At 46.6% G+C, this 18,211-nt stretch overlaps 1 protein-coding gene across 4 annotated transcripts in view; it reads left to right on the top strand.

Moving 5' to 3' along the window:
* The first annotated feature begins 1,983 nt into the window (after positions 1–1,983).
* The window catches only part of LOC111521128 (zinc finger protein 418), a 37,376-nt gene continuing 21,148 nt past the window's right edge, over positions 1,984–18,211 (top strand). Inside the window, exons 1-5 of one of the 4 annotated variants that reach the window (XM_023184301.1) lie at positions 1,984–2,208; positions 5,219–5,348; positions 7,095–9,435; positions 15,583–15,735; positions 15,943–16,340. In XM_023184301.1, the coding sequence (XP_023040069.1) occupies positions 2,176–2,208; positions 5,219–5,348; positions 7,095–8,908 (1,977 nt within the window). In that variant the 5' untranslated portion in view covers positions 1,984–2,175 and the 3' untranslated portion in view covers positions 8,909–9,435; positions 15,583–15,735; positions 15,943–16,340. Of the gene's footprint in view, positions 2,209–5,218; positions 5,349–7,094; positions 9,436–15,582; positions 16,341–18,211 lie in introns of those variants that run through there. The other 3 variants (XM_023184300.1, XM_023184299.1, XM_023184302.2) reach the window with 3 other exon arrangements.

Below are 18,211 nucleotides of genomic sequence, written 5' to 3'. Positions count from 1 at the left end.
ATGGCAGGCACCTGTAATCCCAACTAATTGGGAGGCTGAGGCAGGAGAATGAATTGCTTGACCCAGGAGGAGAAGGAGATTGCAGTGAGCGGAAACTGCGCCATTGTACTCCAGCCTGGGCAACGAGAGAAACTCCATAAAAAAAAAAAACCCTGTAAAGTCAGCTGGGAGTGGTAACTTACACCTGTAATGTCAGCACTTTGGGAGGCCGAGGCAGGGAGATCAGAGATCAGGAGTTTGAGACCAGCCTGGCCAACATGGTGAAACCTTGTCTCTACTAAAAATACAAAAATTAGCTGGGCTTGGTGGCAGGCGTCTGTTATCCCAGCTACTTGGGAGGCTGAGGCAAGATAATCGCTTGAACCCAGAAGGCGGAGGTTGCAGTGAACCAACATGGCGCCGCCGCACTCCAGCCTGGGACAGAACAAGACTTTGTCTCAAACAAAAAGAAAAAAGAAAAAACTTCTGTGAAGTGTAAATTTTTGTCACCATCCACTAATATTTCAATAGAGCTATTTCTGTCATCACATTTATTAGATAGTCGTTGGCAATAAGTTTCTGTAACTGGCATTTCACCTCTTTCTGGTGTCATATTAGTTCCTCATGCAGAACACTCCCTGCTGTCACAAGAGAAACAAATGATAATCACTTCCCAGGAAAGATACAAGCTCGATAATTTAACATACACCCAATGTCTCCAGGTGGAGATCATCACCACCTGGGATTTCTCTCATTGTTCTTTACCTGAGACTGACTTCAAGTTCCTAAAATGGGTTGAAAATATATGTTAGAATACCAAGTACGGGACATTACATGAATAATGTTTTGCTTAATGAATTGGACACAATAATTGACTATATAAGCGGGAGAGTTGTTTTTCCATGGGAACAACTGATTCACCTTTGTACTCTTGCTTTAGCCTCTCCTCTATCTTCCTTGGCATGGTCCTATCTGGATCAGTTCTCTTTTGTTCCTGGCAGACTGAAAAACCAACTCTAATGCCTCAGAGTGAGGCGGGAGAATAGGGAATTAGGGGAACCAAGGATGAAGCCATAAGCGAAAGAACAGCAGGTGCAGCTAGTTCTAGGCAAGATGAGGCAGCACACAGGCCACATCCTCACTCCTGTGATAACAAGACAGAAGTCTCCACTTCAGCCTGATTGGTTGTGCACCAATCCTTCATAGGCTTGGAGGCCTTTAAAGAGCTCTTGGGGTACTATAAAATTCTAGCTTATTATTAATGGCAAAAACCGCAATTACTTTTGCAGCAACCTAATAAAACCCTAAAAAACATTGTAATCGGGGTTCTTGAGCCCCTTGGTCGCCTGTTCACACACCTGCATTCCACTTCTGTGGAGTGTACTTTCACCTCAATAAATCGCTTTCATTGGTTCGTTCTTTCGTTGCTTTTTTTTGTGCGTTTTGTTCACTTCTTTGTTAAATGCACCAACAACCTGGACAATTCACAGTCAACACTTTCCATCCGGTAACAAGAGTGCATTCATGTGAATTATAACTCAGTAATGTTTATCAGTCTCTGCTTCCAGTGCAGGCATTTTGTGTCTAAACGATTGTATAAAGTGATACACGAATTTGGATTTATAGCCTTTGGGAGCATTCACAATCTTTTTAGCGCCTGGGAGCTTACATTTCCAAAAATGTGAATTAATATTTCTGCAAACACTTGGGTGGTCAGTTACAAACAGGGACTCCCCAGGAATCTCAATATAGCCTCTAAGGAGGGGCGAGACCATCCTCTGCCCTAAAAGGATGCGCGCTTCAATGAGCCCCCTGAGGTGGAGCTGGGACTTCTCTGCAGAAGCGCCTTTGGGAAGCGGCAGCTGTACTACCTCGGAACCTGGGGAACTACATTACCCAGAAAGCTCTACATTGAATGACAGCGCTGCAGAACCAGTAAGGGCTCAGAATAAAGGCGATTCTGTGTGCGCACGTAACGTAGTGGCGGGATTCTCGGCGTTCACTGGTAGCGGCCATTTTGGTTCATGGTGGGTGTGTTTGTACGGTTTGTGAGGTGAGAGGCGCTGGAGCTGTGGGTCCGAACCGCGGTGTCTGAACCCAGAAGTTGGAGAAGAGTCCTTCTCGCCGCACAGAGGCGGATCGTAGGCCCCATAACGGCGCTCGCCTCTCCCGGCCGTGCTTTCCCCACGTACTCGGATGGCGGCGGCCGCACTGAGGCTGCCGGCTCAGGTAATTGTGCCTTCCCTGCCCTCAGGTCACCTCATCCTAACCCGAGCCCTAAAGCAGCGAGGGAGCGGCGACTGTTCACAGGTCTGCAGCCCGGACCCGGCGTCGGGATACTGAGGCGTTCGCGGGAGAGGTCCCTGTTTCTGACACCTAGGGGAAGCGGTGGGGAGAGCGACAGGCGCAGGGACCGGCGCGGGCAATGGCCTGGAGTTGGACGGACCCGGGAGGATGGAACCGGGGGTCCACAGGCGCCCGTAGGGAACAATGTGTGAGGCGAAGCTTCTCTTGGAAGAGCAGACTGGGGGCTGTGTATTCACTGTGAAGACGCTAGAAGCCATGGAGAGTTTCGAAGAAAGGAGGGATGCGATCCAAGTCCAGGCTTTTAGTGTTTCCCAAAGGCCAAAGGAAGAACATAGTAGAGGGAATGAGGACCTTGGGGTTCTGGGAGGTTGACTCCTTTGTTGATAGATCACATAGGTGGTAGAGATGACATTTTGCACTGAGACACGCAGGTCAGACAACCACTCCGAGGTCACCTGGCTCCAGCGATAAGAACAGGTTCAAGGAGACCTGAGCTTATCAGATCCCCTTTGTAACGTCTGCCTTCCCCTCAGACACTCCTGGCTGCAGAAGCACTTAAAGAACCCACTGAGGGGGCCAGGCGAGGTGGTTTACGCCTGTAATCCCAGCACTTTGGGAAGCCCAGGCGGGCGGGTCACCTGAAGTCGGGAGTTCGAGATCAACCTGACCAACATGGAGAAACCCCATCTCTAACAAAAATACAAAATTAGCCGGGCGTGGTGGCGCATGCCTGTAATCCCAGCTACTGGGAGGCAGAGGCAGGAGAATTGCTTGAACTCGGGAGGCAGAGGTTGCGGTGAGCCATTGCACTCCATCCTGGGCAACAAGACGAAACTCTGGCAAAAACAAACAAACAAAAACAAAAAAAAAACCTACAGAGGGAACTGGAGGATGTTCCATTCCCTCACTGACCTTATTCTCCATTCACATGTTCTCTAGCTTGTGATGTCCTGGAATACGGCCATGGATAGCTAAAGCCACACCTGGTTCTGTGGGGGTGTGGAGCCATGCAAGAAGGCTTTCACAGAATGACTTGGGAAGTGCATTGCTATTGGGAACCATGAGAATTCTGTGGTAATATTGGATCCTGTTTGAATTTGCCAAGCATACTCTGAATTCTGTCAGCCACATTGTGGCATGAGGCCAAAAATGAAAGCCCAATGTGATGGGCCACCTTGATGTGTGGTGATACTGTATGACCTCAAATGGCCTGAGTGCAAACCCCCTTCCCACTGTGTTCTATTGAATAATGTATCCTGGCCTAACAACCCTTTTCATTAAGGGATCAGGCACAGTTTCTGATTATTATACTTTGTTCTGGGTTTCAATTCCATTTCTACTCAGAATTATTTAAGCAAGTCAGTGGAACCCTCTTGAGAAATCAGGGGCTATCACACCCTTTTCATCCTACAAAGTGTGCATAACACAGTCCCTGGTTTCCCTCTGTTGTCCACAGTGCAACCTCCATGTGGCCCTGTCTGTCAGGCTGTGAGTTATTTGATTTTGAAATTGCTGTTAATGTTATCTGTATTCTCAGGTGTCAGTTGTTTCCCCAACACTATAACCCTAAGGGGAGAATCCCACTCAGAGCAGTAGAAAGAAAAGAAGGGGATTAAAATACTTTAAGTTGTTGACCAGGCTTCAAGGCTCGTGCTGTAATCCCAGCACTTTGGGAGGCTGAGGTGGGAGAATTGCTTGATGCCAGGAGTTTGAGATCAGCCTGGGCAAGTTAGCAAGACCCCATCTCTTAAAGTGGTTGATGTTGCACATGTTAAGATCCCATCTCCACAGAAGGCTGAGGCCTGGGAAAAAGGGGTTTGAAGTTTCTGTGAGCCATGATCACACTATTCCCCTCCAGCTTGGGCGACCAGAGGAGAACCTAACTAAAAGAAATCAAAACTATAATTTGTGTTAAGGCTCAAAAGAGGCTGATGGTTGGGGGATGTCACGTTGGGGTGGCCATGGCATGTGCCTGTGCTGTCTAAAGAATGATGTGTAAGGCTGGGTATGGTGGCTCATGCCTATAATACCAGCACTTTGGGAGGCCGAGGCGGGTAGATCACCTGAGATCAGGAGTTAGAGACCAGCCTAGCCAACATGGTGAAACCCCATTTCTGCTAAAAATACAAAAATTAGCCAGGTGCGGTGGCAGGTGCCTGTAATCCCAGTTACTTGGGAGGCTGAGGCAGGAGAATTGCTTGAACCCGGGAGGTGGAGGTTGCAGTGAGCTGAGATCCTACCACTGCACTCCAGCCTGGGCAACAAGAGTGAGACTCTGTCTCAGAAAAAAAAAGAAGGATGTGTATTTAGAGAGGGAGTGTATCTAATGGACCCAGGCAACTGCATTGGGCTTTATGTGAGCTTGGATATACCAGAGGCATTGGCTGTCAGGAGGGGGTGGACCCTTTTATGTTAAGAGCACAGCATAGCCAGGTGCGGTGGCTCACGCCTGTAATCCCAACACTTTGGGAGGCCGAGGTGGTGGATCATGAGGTAAGGAGTTCAAGACCAGCCTGGCCAAGATGGTGAAACCCTGTCTCTACTAAAAATACAAAAATGAGCTAGAAGTGGTGGTGGGCGCCTGTAATCCCAGCTACTCGGGAGACTGAGGCAGAGCATTACTTGAACCCGGGAGGCAGAGGTTGCAGTGAGCCGAGGTCATGCCACTGCACTCCAGCCTGGGTGACAGAGCAAGACTCCGTCCCAAAAAAAGTGCAGCATAGATCCCTATTTTCCCCCTACTTATTAATTGCTGATGGCTATACTGAGTGACCCGTGGGCTCACAAAGAGACAAAGGCACCAGTGGACTGGTCTCTCCTCTGTGCTGAGGATCTTGGGAGGAGGATGGGCAAGGGGGTGGGGATGTGGGAGAGGTGGATTGTGGTACCTCAGCATAGGAACTGTTTGTGGTTTCATCTGTTACCATCATAGCAGGGCACTGTGGCATTTGAAGACGTGGCTGTGAACTTTTCCCAGGAAGAATGGAGTCTCCTTAGTGAGGTTCAGAGATGCCTTTACCATGATGTGATGCTGGAGAACTGGGTACTTATATCCTCCCTGGGTAAGTTCCTCACACCCTCCCCTATTTCTTGAATAAGTCTCTGCCCTTCCCCTGTTTTCCCATTGGCAAGACTGTTTTTATCATGTCAGGACCCTGGGCACAGCTTCCTTCTCTACTTCTCTGGGTAGGTTTTGTGGTTTGTAGGTCTGAGGTTTGTGTACTACCTTCTCTCCTTGAGCAGTCCCAATACCTGCTTTGCTGCAGACTCTCAGGGAATGAGTCAGAGTCAGGTGTCTTGTAATCAATCTAATGCATTTCACCTTGCTTGTCCCCTCGCTGTTTGACTTGGTCCAGATCTGAGACTCCTGTGTGTCCAGGTTCTACTTCCTTCCTTTGGCTGACATTACTCGATGCCTGCCTGTGGCAGGAATTGCCATCACTAATATTTTCACTGCCTACATAGACCAAAGGCAAGACCCTCCTTAGAAATTCTGTTTTTAGTAATTAGTTTCCTTTCCTGTGTGTTGTCATGTTTTGAGCCACTGTTGCTGAAAAGTACCCAGCACATATTGGCAAGAGGAAGAGGATAGGGAATCCAGTGATGTGGCCTTTGTGACCAGCCAGCATTTCAGTTTAATCAGGTGCAAATGGCCTTCCTGGCTTATCAGTATTTGCTGCCACAGAGGCTAGTTGCCCCAGTTCTGCCCTATCTTTGCCTTAGTACTTACGTCATCCAGGTTCCATGTACTTAATCGTCTTGGTGGTGGGATGGAGAGTCCTCAGTGCTCCAGAAGAGGCAACTGAATCCATACTCAGCCTGATGTGCTGAGAGGGCACCTGTCGCTGAGGGGTGGCACCTGGTGGGAGGGCATGAGTTTGAGATTTTATTCAGATCATATCAGAAAGCTATTCTATTTGACTAGTATTTTTGTGGCCAATAGATACTCACTACTTCTGTCTTCTCCATTCTTGAGAGCCTTGAATTTGTCAGTTGTACACCTTGTCACTTGTACTCTGATATCCATCCCCCAACGAATCTTCAAGTCTCTGGACTCTACACCTCAACCGTTTATTTTCTCATGTTTCCTTCCAGAGTGCTGTCCGATACCGGCATACACATTGTGTATTAGCAAGTGTATACAAATTGTTAAACTGTTCTGAGCAAGAGCTGTTGTAATCATTTTCTTAGGCCTGGACATAGCCTTCTATGTAGCATTAACATGTCATCAGATAATTTCCTGCAGACAAGTGGTTTGCAAAGAAAAGAGTTATACACCAGGCACATTGGCTTACACCTGTAATCCTAGCACTTTGGGAGGCCGATGTGGATGAATTTCTTGAACCCGGGAGTTTGAGACCAGCCTGGGCAACAAGGCGAAACCCCACCTCTACAAAAAGTAGCTGGGCGTATTGGCATGTGCCTGTGGTCCCAGCTACTGTGGAGGCTGAGGTGGGAGGATCACCTGAGCCCAGGAGACAGAGATTATCCCACTGCACTCCATGCTGGATCACAGAGTGAAACCCTGTCTCTCAAGAAGAGAGAGAGAGAAAAAAAAAAAGAATTGTAGATGCTGGCTCAGTTCTCTGTGTTCATGTATGCTTATGCCCTTCATATCATGGTGCCTACATTCTGTGACCTTTATAGCCCGTTAATGATAGCCTCATCTTCCACATGAAGCCAACATTCATTCTGTTCCTGCAAATATTTCCATGGAGTAATTCCTCGGTTTGTCAGACACGCTTGTGGGTGGGCTGTGCCTTCCGACCAGAGTTAACTTGAACTCATCAGCATTTTCTTGCTTTCAGGTTATTGGTGTGGATCAGAAGATGAGGAGGCACATGCTAAGCAGAACATTTCTATACATAGAGTGTCTCAGGTCAACACTCCTAGGGTAGGTGTGTCTCCCAAGAAGGCCCACTCTTGTGAAATGTGTGGTGCAATCTTGAGAGACATTTTGCACTTGACAGATCATCAGGGGACACATCACAAGCAGAAACTGCACAGGTGTGAAGCATGGGGGAATAAATTGTATGATAGTTCAAACCATCAGCACCAGAATCAGTACCTTGGAGAGAAACCCTATAGAAGCAGTGCTGAAGAAGCGTTGTTTGTGAAGAGGTGTAAGTTCCATGTGTCAGAGGAGTCATCTGTCTTCATTCAGAGTGGGAAGGACTTTTTGCCCAGCTCAGGATTACTGCAGCAGGAGGCCACTCCCACTGGGGAGAAGTCAAACAGCAAACCTGAGTATGAGTCTCCCTTTCAGGGGGGAAATACTCATTGCAGCTGTGGAGAATGCATGAAACATTTTGGCACCAAACACATACTTGTTCAACAGCAGAGACTTCTCCCTAGAGAAGAATGTTATTGCTGCGAATGTGGGAAATCCTTTATCAAATATGATAGCTTCAGTAATCATCAGAGAGTTCACACTGGGAAAAGACCTTATGAATGTGGAGAATGCGGGAAATCTTTTAGTCATAAGGGCAGCCTTGTTCAGCATCAGCGAGTTCATACTGGAGAAAGACCTTATGAGTGCGGAGAATGTGGGAAATCTTTTAGTCAAAATGGTACCCTCATTAAACATCAACGAGTTCACACTGGAGAAAGACCTTACGAGTGTGAAGAATGTGGGAAATGTTTTACTCAGAAGGGCAATCTGATTCAACATCAACGAGGTCACACTAGTGAAAGACCTTATGAGTGTGAAGAATGTGGAAAATGTTTTAGTCAAAAGGGCACCCTCACTGAACATCATCGAGTTCACACTAGAGAAAGACCTTATGAGTGTGGAGAATGTGGGAAATCTTTTAGTCGAAAGGGACACCTTAGGAACCATCAGCGAGGTCACACTGGAGAAAGACCTTATGAGTGTGGAGAATGTGGGAAATCTTTTAGTCGAAAGGGCAACCTCATTCAGCATCAGCGAAGCCACACTGGAGAAAGGCCTTACGAGTGTAGGGAGTGTAGGAAATTATTTAGGGGCAAGTCCCACCTCACTGAACACCAGAGAGTTCACACTGGAGAAAGGCCATATGAATGTAATGAATGTGGGAAATCATTTCTAGACAGCTCTGGGTTTCGTGTTCATCAGAGAGTTCACACTGGAGAAAAACCATTTGAGTGCAGTGAATGTGGGAAATCATTTCCTCAAAGCTGTTCCCTCCTTCGACATCGGAGAGTTCATACTGGAGAAAGGCCTTATGAGTGTGGAGAATGTGGAAAGTCATTTCATCAGAGCTCTTCCCTCCTTCGACATCAGAAAATTCATACTGCAGAAAGACCTTATGAGTGCAGAGAATGTGGGAAATTCTTCTTCAGTCTCCTTGAACACAGGAGAGTTCACACTGGAGAAAGGCCTTATGAATGCAGTGAATGTGGAAAAACATTTACTCGAAGATCTGCGCATTTTAAACATCTGAGACTTCATACTCGAGGAAAGCCTTATGAGTGCAGCGAATGTGGGAAATCCTTTGCTGAAACGTTCAGTCTTACTGAACACAGGAGAGTTCACACTGGAGAAAGGCCTTATGAGTGCAGTGAATGCGGAAAATCATTTCATCGAAGCTCTTCTCTCCTTCGACATCAGAGAGTTCACACAGAAAAAAGTCCTTACAAGTGAAAGAAATTTGGGAAATCTTTAGCTAAATCTCTGTGCATCCTCTTGATCAGAGGGTTCTTACTGGATCAGGACCTCCTGAGTGTGACAAACGTGGGATATTTTTTATGCAGAAGTCTTGCTTTATTACATACAGAAGAGCTTCCACTGCAGAAGTGCCTCTTGAGTGCGACGAATGTGAGAAAGCCTTCTGCCTTCTCTCATTGGATAGCAGATTGTTCTCTTAAGGAAACACTGTACACATACAGGAAATACTACTTGTAAAACATAACACTGGAGGAGATGCCTTATGAGGGAGCCATCTGCCTAAATTGAATGACATACATACAGCATCTGCATAAACTCGATTATGTTAGAGCTGCGTGGCATTTTTCACCCTGCCGTGTTCCCTTGCCAGACTTATGTGACTGCCAGTTATCTGGCAACCATTCTATGTCGGCCACGAGGCAGGTGTTCACTGTGCATCTTTCACTCACCCCGTGATGTTCCGGAAGTAAACCTTGGTTGTCTTTCATTGGCCAGAGGAATTGGTGAGTAGTCTTGGCTGTCATTCCTTTCTCATTTATTTCTGATGAGTGAGACCATGGATCTATCTCAGTACTGGACCAGAGGAGTCTTCTGTCAGCTTGAAAAGATGGACTACGTTTTTCAGGGACCTTATGGGTCTCATGTGATTCTTTAAGTGGAATTTTTCAGCCTCTTAAGTTCCAACCAAAGAACATTCTGCCTCCCATTGCTCTGATTTGTGCAATGACTAAGGCCTTATTGTTTAAGCTTCCTTCAATCTTGAGAGTTGTATTTACTCTTTGGGGTGGTTCAGAAACAAGTGGGTTCTGATGTCCTAAAAGGGCAAACAACTTTTGTTGGGATCACTGGACTTTGAGTGCCTCAGAGGGGACTGTATGATGACAGAATATACTGTCTCTTCACTTGTGGCATAGTTTTCATGGCTGCCCAAGGCCTCCAAAGACTCCAGAACTTTGTGGTCCTTATTTGTTGACTAGAGACTCCAATAATTTCTGGGTTTATAGATCAACCTGAGAAGGGAACAGTGTTTGTGACATCCTCTGGTGCTTCTGAGATCAACATGAGATTTTTCTCTCTTTTACAAGGGATATTGCATTTTGCTCAGTACTGCTGAGGGAAATCTGTTCCCTAGATCCTGCAGTGCAGCCATGTGCCCTCATATCCAGAGTTCCATAGGGTGGTGTCCCAGGTTATGAGATTATAACAGGAAATCATAATTTATAGAATTTCTGCATTTATAGGCAGTGGAGGACACTGCAAGAACAGAGTTGGAATGCACGTCATTCAAAAGGACATCCACATTGATTCAGTTACTGTGTGTGTGGTGGACCTTCAGGTACAGAAATTCTCAGAACCTCCGTAATTATGAATCTTGTGTAGCTGAGGCCATTGTCAAAGGAAATAATATAAAGGATTTGTGGAGTCCTGTACCTTTTCTCGGCTGTTCACCTCAGGGCCATTCCTGCACTGGCAGGAGGAACAGGATAGGGAGAAAGGAGATCTCTTAGTCCCGTGATGTGGTCTTTGTGACCAACTAGTGTTCCAGTCTAATCAGGTGAAAATGGCCTTCCTGGCTCAATCAGTATTTGTTACCACAGAGACTCATTGCCACACTTAGGACATGAGGAGATTTTGTATAGTTGTCAAGCATTTTTGTCAAAAATAATAGAAAATCCATGTTTTTCTTTTTTTTTTTTTTCTAATACAAGGTGTTGCTCTGTGACCCAGGCTGGAGTAAAGTGGTGAGATCATAGTTCACTGCAGCCTCGAAGTCTTCAAGCAATCCTTTTCCCTCAGCCTCCCAAAGTGCTGGGATTACAGGCCTGAGCCATCATGTCCAGCCCACATTTTTCTTTTGAACCAATTCTTTAAAGCCATAATAAGGAATAAATGACATTCAGTAAACTATATATATTTAAACTGTACCATGTGATAAGTTTAGACTTTCATAGAAACCCATGAAAGTGGCTGGGCGCAGTGGCTCACGCCTGTAATCCCCATACTTTGGGAGGCCGAGGCAGGTGGATCACAGGGTCAGAAGATCGAGACCATCCTGGCTAATAAGGTGAACCCTTGTCTCTACTAAAAAATACAAAAAAAGGTCGGGCACGGTGGCTCAAGCCTGTAATCCCAGCACTTTGGGAGGCCGAGACGGGCGGATCACGAGGTCAGGAGATCGAGACCATCCTGGCTAATATGGTGAAACCCTGTCTCTACTAAAAAATACAAAAAACTAGCTGGGCGAGGTGGCGGGCGCCTGTAATCCCAGCTACTCGGGAGGCTGAGGCAGGAGAATGGCGTGAACCTGGGAGGCAGAGCTTGCAGTGAGCCCAGATCATGCAGCTGCACTCCAGCCTGGGTGACAGAGTGAGACTCCATCTCAAAAAACAAAAAAACAAAAAAGAAAGAAGCCCTTGGAAGTGTAATGTATCCATCGCCTTCATATTTACCCAGAGCCTGTTGTTTTTTATTTACTTTTTGGAGTCGGGGTCTCACTCTGTTACCTGACTGGAGTGCAGCGACATCATCATAGCTCACTGTAATCTGAAATTCCTGGGCTCAGGCAGTCCTCCCACCTCAGTCTTCTGAGTAGCTGGAATCATAGGCTTGAGCCACCAAGCCTATGCTTTGTTTTGTTTTGTTTTGGTTTTGAGACAGACTCACTCTGTCACCCAGCTTGGAGTGAAGTGGCGTGATCTCGGCTCACTGCAACCTCCACCTCCTGGATTCAAGCGATTCTCCTGCCTCAGCCTCTAGAGTAGCTGGGACTTCAGGTATGCACAACCTCGCCTGGCTAGTGTTTGTATTTTTAGTAGATACGGAGTTTCAACATGTTGTCCAGGCTGGTCTCGAACTCCTGATCTCAAGTGATCCACCTGTCTCAGCCTCCCAAAGTGCAGATTACAGGTGTGAGCCACTGCACCTGGCATTACTATTATTATTTTTTAAAGAGACGAAGCCTCACTATGTTGTCCTACCTAGAGCCTTGTCACCCAGGCTGGAATGCAGTGTTGCCATCTCGGCTCACTGCAACTTCCATCTCCTGGGTTCAACAAATTCTCCCACCTCAGCCTCCCTATTAGCTAGGATTACAAGCATGTACTATCACACCTGGCTACTTCTTTTTGTATTTTTATTAGAGACAGTATTACCCTGTTGGTCAGGCTGGTCTCGAACTCTTGACCTCAAGTGATCCGCCTGTCTTGCCCTCCCAAAGTTCTGGGATTACAGATGTGAGCCACTGTGCATGGCTGAGCCTTTTAATAGGATGTTCCTCTCTGCTCTTCAGACAACCATTGATTTAGTATGCTTTAAAACAGATTAGTTTGTGTTTTCTGAAATTTTATATGAATGATATCTTAAACTATTTCCTCTTTTCATTTTTGGGTTCTCTACTGTGTCATTTATTTTGCTATTAGTGATGATATATGACTAATTCATTCCTTTTATATTCCTGAGAAGTATGACATGCTGTGAAACATCAGTATTTGCATATTAATCCATCTATTTATATTTGATTTGCTTCTCACTTTTGTCTGTTATAAATAATACGGATACAGACATTTGAATATAATTCTTCATATCCATATATTTTACTCCTCTTATGTTAATATCTCCATGTGCAGTGCCTGAGTCACATGGTAGGTAAAACTTTTTAAGAAATACCAGGCTGAGCATGGTGGCTTAGCTGGGCACGGTGGCTTACACCTATAATCCCAGCACTTTGGGAGGCGGAGGCGGATAGATCACCTGAGGTTGAGAGTTCGAGACCAGCCTGACCAACATGGAGAAACCCCATCTCTACTAAAAATACAAATTAGTCGGGTGTGGTGGCGCATGCCTGTAATCCCAGCTATTTGGGAGGCTGAGACAGTTGAAACCGGGAGGCAAAAATTGCAGTGGGCCGAGTCAAACCGAGTCACACCGTTGCACTCCAGTCTGGGCAACAACAGTGAAACTGTCTCAAAAAAAAAAAAAAAAAACAAGGCCGGGCGTGGTGGTTCATGCCTGTAATCCCAGCACTTTGGGAGGCCAAGGCAGACGGATCATGAGGTCAGGAGATCAAGATCATCCTGGCTAATACGGTGAAAACCCGTCTCTACTAAATATACAAAAAGTTAGCCGGACGAGGTGGCGGGTGCCTGTGGTCCCAGCTACTCCAAAGGCTGAGGCAGGAGAATGGCATGAACCCGGGAGGCGAAGCTTGCAGTGATCCAAGATCGTGCCACTGCACTCCAGCCTAGGCTACAGAGCAAGACTCCATCTCAAAAAAAAAGAAAAGAAGTACCAAACTGGGCCGGGCATGGTGGCTCATGCTTGTATTCCCAGCACTTTGGGAGGCTGAGGCAGGTGGATTACCTGAGGTAAGGAGTTCGAGACCAGCCTGGCCAACATGGTGGAACCCCATCTCTACTAAAAATAAAAAATTAGCCGAGTATGGTGGCACGCATCTGTAGTCCCAAGTACTCGGGAAGCTGAGGCAAGAGAATTTCTTGAACCCAGGAGACGGAGGTTGCAGTGAGCCGAGATTGCATCACTGCACTCCAGCCTGGGCAACAAGAGTGAAACTCTGAAAAAATAAAAAAAAAGATACCAAACTGACCTAAATTAAAATGATTACTTCCTTTTTGTATTCCTACCATCAGTGTCTGAGAATTCTTACGGAGAGAGTATGGTTAGCCTTTTAAATTTTCATTTTTTAGGCCAGGCGCGGTGGCTTACGCCTGTAATCCCAGCACTTTGGGAGGCCAAGGGGGGCGAATCATGAGGTCAGGAGATCGAGACCATCCTCATGGTGGAACCCCGTCTCTACTAAAAGAAAAAAAAAAAAAATGGCTGCGCGTGGTGGCTGGTGCCTGTAGTCCCAGCTCCTCTGAAGGCTGAGGCAGGAGAATGGCGTGAACCCAGGAGGCAGAGCTTGCAGTGAGCTAGTATTGCGCCACTGCACTTGATCCCGGGCGACAGAGCGAGACTCCGTCTCAAAAAAAAAAAAAAAAAAAATTCATTTTTTAAATACATGGTTATTTCTTTTTAGGTAAAGTGTCTCTTCGTGTCTGTTGCTTCACAAAAATGAACTTTGTGAAAAAAATTCACAAAAATGAATTTTGTTTATTTTCCGTTACATTAAGAAATAAGAAAATAGGTCGGGCGCAGTGGCTCATGCTTGTAATCCCAGCACTTTGGGAGGGCAAGGCGGCAGATCACCTGAGGTCAGGAGTTTGGAACCAGCCTGACCAACATGGAGAAACCCCGTCTCTACTAAAAATACAAAATGAGCTGGGCGGGGTGGCGCATGCCTGTAATCCCAGCTACTGGGGAGACTGAGGCAGGAGAATCGCTTGAACCTGGGAGGCAGGGTTGTGGTGAGCCAAGATTGTGCCATTGCACTCTAGCCTGGGCAACAAGAGCAAAACTCAAGAAAAAAAAAATGGTGGAGTGTGCTGGTGTGCTCCTGTAGTCCTGGTTACTCAGGAGGCTGCAGTCGGAAGATCACGTGAGCCTGGGAAATCAAGGCTGCTCTGAGCTATGATTACACCACTGCGCTCCAGCCTGGGTGACAGAACAAGACCTTGTCTGAAAAAAATAAAAAATTATGCTGGGCACAGTGGCTCACGCCTGTAATCCCAGCACTTTGGGAGGCCAAGGTGGGCAGATCGCCTGAGGTCAGGAATTCAAGACTAGCCTGGCCAACGTGGGACCCCTCTCTACTAAAAATACAAAAATTAGCAGGACATGGTTGTGGGCACCTGTAATCCCAGCTACTTGGGAGGCTGAGGCAGGAGAATCACTTGAACCCAGGAGGTAGAGGTTGCAGTGAGCAAGATCATCCCATTGCACTCCGTCTCAAAAAAAAAAAAATACATATATATATATATGTATTTTGTATCCTTTGGCATAAATGGATTAAGTAAGTCTGACACTAAATAGAAAAATACTCCCCCCGTCTGCAATGAAATAGAAAATTGCTTATGGTTCTTTTTTTTTTTTGAGACAGAGTCTCCATCTGTCTGCCCAGGCTGGAGTGTCACTATCTCAGCTCACTGCAGCCTCCGCCTCCAGGGTTGAAGTGATTCTCCTGCCTCAGCCTCCTGAGTAGCTGGGATTACAGGCATGCATCACCATCCCTGGCTAATTTTTGTATTTTTAGTAGAGACAGGGTTTTACCAAGTTGTTCAAGCTGGTCTTGAACTGCTGACCTTGTGATCCACCCACTTCAGCCTCCCAAAGTGCTGGGATTTCAGGCATGAGCCGTGGTGCCTGGCCCTTTTTTTTTTTTTTTTTTTTGAGACAGTCTGACTGTGTTGCCCAGGCAGGGTACAGTGTGACAATCACAATTCACTTCTGCCTTGACCTGCTGGACTCAAGCTGTCCTCCCACCTCGTGCCTCCCAACTTGCTAGGATAGGTATATACCACCATGCTCAGCTAATTTTAAATTTTTTTCTGTAGAGATTAGGTCTCACCATATTGCCCCAGCTGCTCTTAAAACTCCTGGGCTCAAGGGATTTTCCCACCTTGGCCTCCCAAAATGCTGAGATTACAGGTTGAGCCAGTGTCTGGCATGCTTTTGGTTTTTATCTTGAAATTTAACAAAGTGCTGTCCCATGTATTTAAGTATCAAACTATAACTGAATTTTCTTTCTTTTCAAGGATCTCAAGGGCATTTCCCTTTGCCCACCTCACCTTTTCATATTTGGCATTTGCCTCCAGCCCAAGATTATAGATATGAACTGATTATGATCTGCATGTTCCGTCATTGAGTTGAAGTGTATCCTTACAGAAGAGCCACCGTGGAAGTCGTGGGTAAATATGTGTTGGATTGGTAACTCCCTCTTGGAGAATTTCTTGTGAATTACACAGCAGTAGGGGAACTCATTTAACTGGAGATACAATCTGAATTTGTAAAGTGTGGCCCATTTTCTAAAATGTTTATTTTACATACCCTCCCCTGTCTTCTGGGTTGATGAAACTAACGAAGAGATTAATAAAAACCCACCTTGTCATGTACAGGGACTCATGCCTTTAATTCCAGCATTTTGGGAGACTAAGGCAAGAACATCCTTGAGGCCAGGAGTTCAAGACTGTATAACAGATACATCTGACAGTAATAACTCAAGCACACCTTAAGAATGACCCTGTGGTCTAAAAAGAGTGTTGGTTCAACGTTCCAAATGAAGGAATCTGGGAGTGGCCAACCCAGAGGTTTCTGAACATCTGGCGTGTTCCTTGCAATGAAGCCCTTTGTTTTGAGCTGGGTGGAGGGTGATAAGTGAAAATACTGTATGAACTGCATGCTTCTTACAAATGATAGTGGTTTTCTTGTCCAGCCTGCTGCTCCTGGACTGCCCCGTATCTAAGTCCTCAATAAACTCTGTGTCTCGTTTTCTTTTTTCTTTTTTTTTGAGATGGAGTTTCACTCTTGCTGCCCAGGCTGGAATGCAATGGCATGATCTCGGCTCACACAGCCTCCACCTCCTGGTGCAAGCGATTCTTCTGCCTCAGCCTCCCAAGTAGCTGGGATTACAGGCATGTGCCTCTACACCCGGCTAATGTGTATTTTTAGTAGAGATGGGGTTTCTCCATTTTGGTCAGGGTGGTCTCGAACTCCCAACCTCAGGTGATCTGCGTGCCTCAGCCTCCCAAAGTGCTGGGATTACAGGCATGAGCCACCGCACCTGACCCTATGTCTCAGTTCTAGCTCTGGCTCTCATTCACTTCTCGTACATGGTGCCATCCTTATTGGAGTCAATAGGGTAGGGATCAAGCATGATAGAGACCAGCTGGGCAACACAGCACCTGTCTCTATCAAAACAGCTGGGCATGGTGGCACATGCTTGTAGTCCTAGCTGTGTGGGAGACTGTGGCAGGAGGATGATTTGAGCCCAGGGATTTGAGGTTACAGTGGGCTATGATTGCCCCACTGCACTCTAGCCTAGGCAGCAGAGCAAAACCCTGTCTCTCACCTGGCAAAATTAACAGAAGCTTTTCATATTACTTTGCTGAAGGCTCTTAAATTGGTTTTGCTTAACCTATAAACAACTCCCTTCAGAAAGCAAGTATTCCCTTGTGAGAAAATTACCTATCCTCCCATGAGGTTGGATGAAGGATTGTATGAACCAACTTAATTCATGAGCAGGCATGGTGACTCATGCCTGGAATCCCAGCACTTTGGTAGGCCGAGGTGGGCGGATTGCCTGAGGTCAGGAGTTCCATACCAGCCTTGCCAACATGGTGAAACCTCATCTCTTCTAAAAATCCAAAAAGTAGCTGGGCGTGGTGGCAGGCACCTGTAATCCCAGCTACTCTGGAGGCTGAGGCAGGAGGATCTCTTTGTTTTGTTTTGTTTTGAGACATAGTCTGTCACCCAGGCTGGAATGCAGTGGTGCAACCTTCACTCGCTGTAACCTCTGACTCCTGGGTTCAAGTGATTCTCTTGCCTCAACCTCCCGAGTAGCTGGGATTACAGACATGCGCCACCATGCCCGGCTAATTTTTGTATTTTTAGTAGAGACAGGGTTTCACCCTGTTGGCCAGTCTGGTCTTGAACCTCTGACCTCAGGTGAGCCACTTGCCTCAACCTCCCAAAGTGCTGGAATTACAGACATGAGCCACCGCACCTGGCAGGAGAATCAGTTGAACCCGGGAGGTGGAGGTTGCAGTAAGCTGAGATCGCGCCACTGCACTCCAACGTGGGCGACAGAGACTCTGCCTCAAAAAAAAAAAAGGAAGAAGAAGAACCTCATTTTGAAGCCAAAACCATCAGACTGACCATTCCAATTATGTGCTGAGCATAATTTCATCTCTTGGACATGGGTGCTAACATTTCTCTGAGGTCCTAAGTTTTTTCACCATCTACTGATGCTTCCATAGACCCACTTCTGTCAAAACTGTTTGATAATTACCTAGTCAGTGTTTTCTTTTTTTTTTTTTTTTTTTTTTTTTTGAGACGGAGTCTCGCTCTGTCGCCCAGGCTGGAGTGCAGTGGCCGGATCTCAGCTCACTGCAAGCTCCGCCTTCCGAGTTTACGCCATTCTCCTGCCTCAGCCTCCGGAGTAGCTGGGACTACAGGCGCCACCACCTCGCCCGGCTAGTTTTTTGTATTTTTTTAGTAGAGACGGGGTTTCACCGTGTTAGCCAGGATGGTCTCTATCTCCTGACCTCCTGATCCGCCTGTCTCGGCCTCCCAAAGTGCTGGGATTACAGGCTTGAGCCTAACGGTACCCACAATAGATCGGAAGAGCGTCGTGGGTACCGTTACCCCCCTAACGGTACCCACAAT

Source organism: Piliocolobus tephrosceles, chromosome 21, assembly GCF_002776525.5.
Source record: "Piliocolobus tephrosceles isolate RC106 chromosome 21, ASM277652v3, whole genome shotgun sequence".
Classification (NCBI taxonomy): Eukaryota; Metazoa; Chordata; class Mammalia; order Primates; family Cercopithecidae; genus Piliocolobus; species Piliocolobus tephrosceles.
This window is presented reverse-complemented; position numbering and strand designations above follow the sequence as displayed.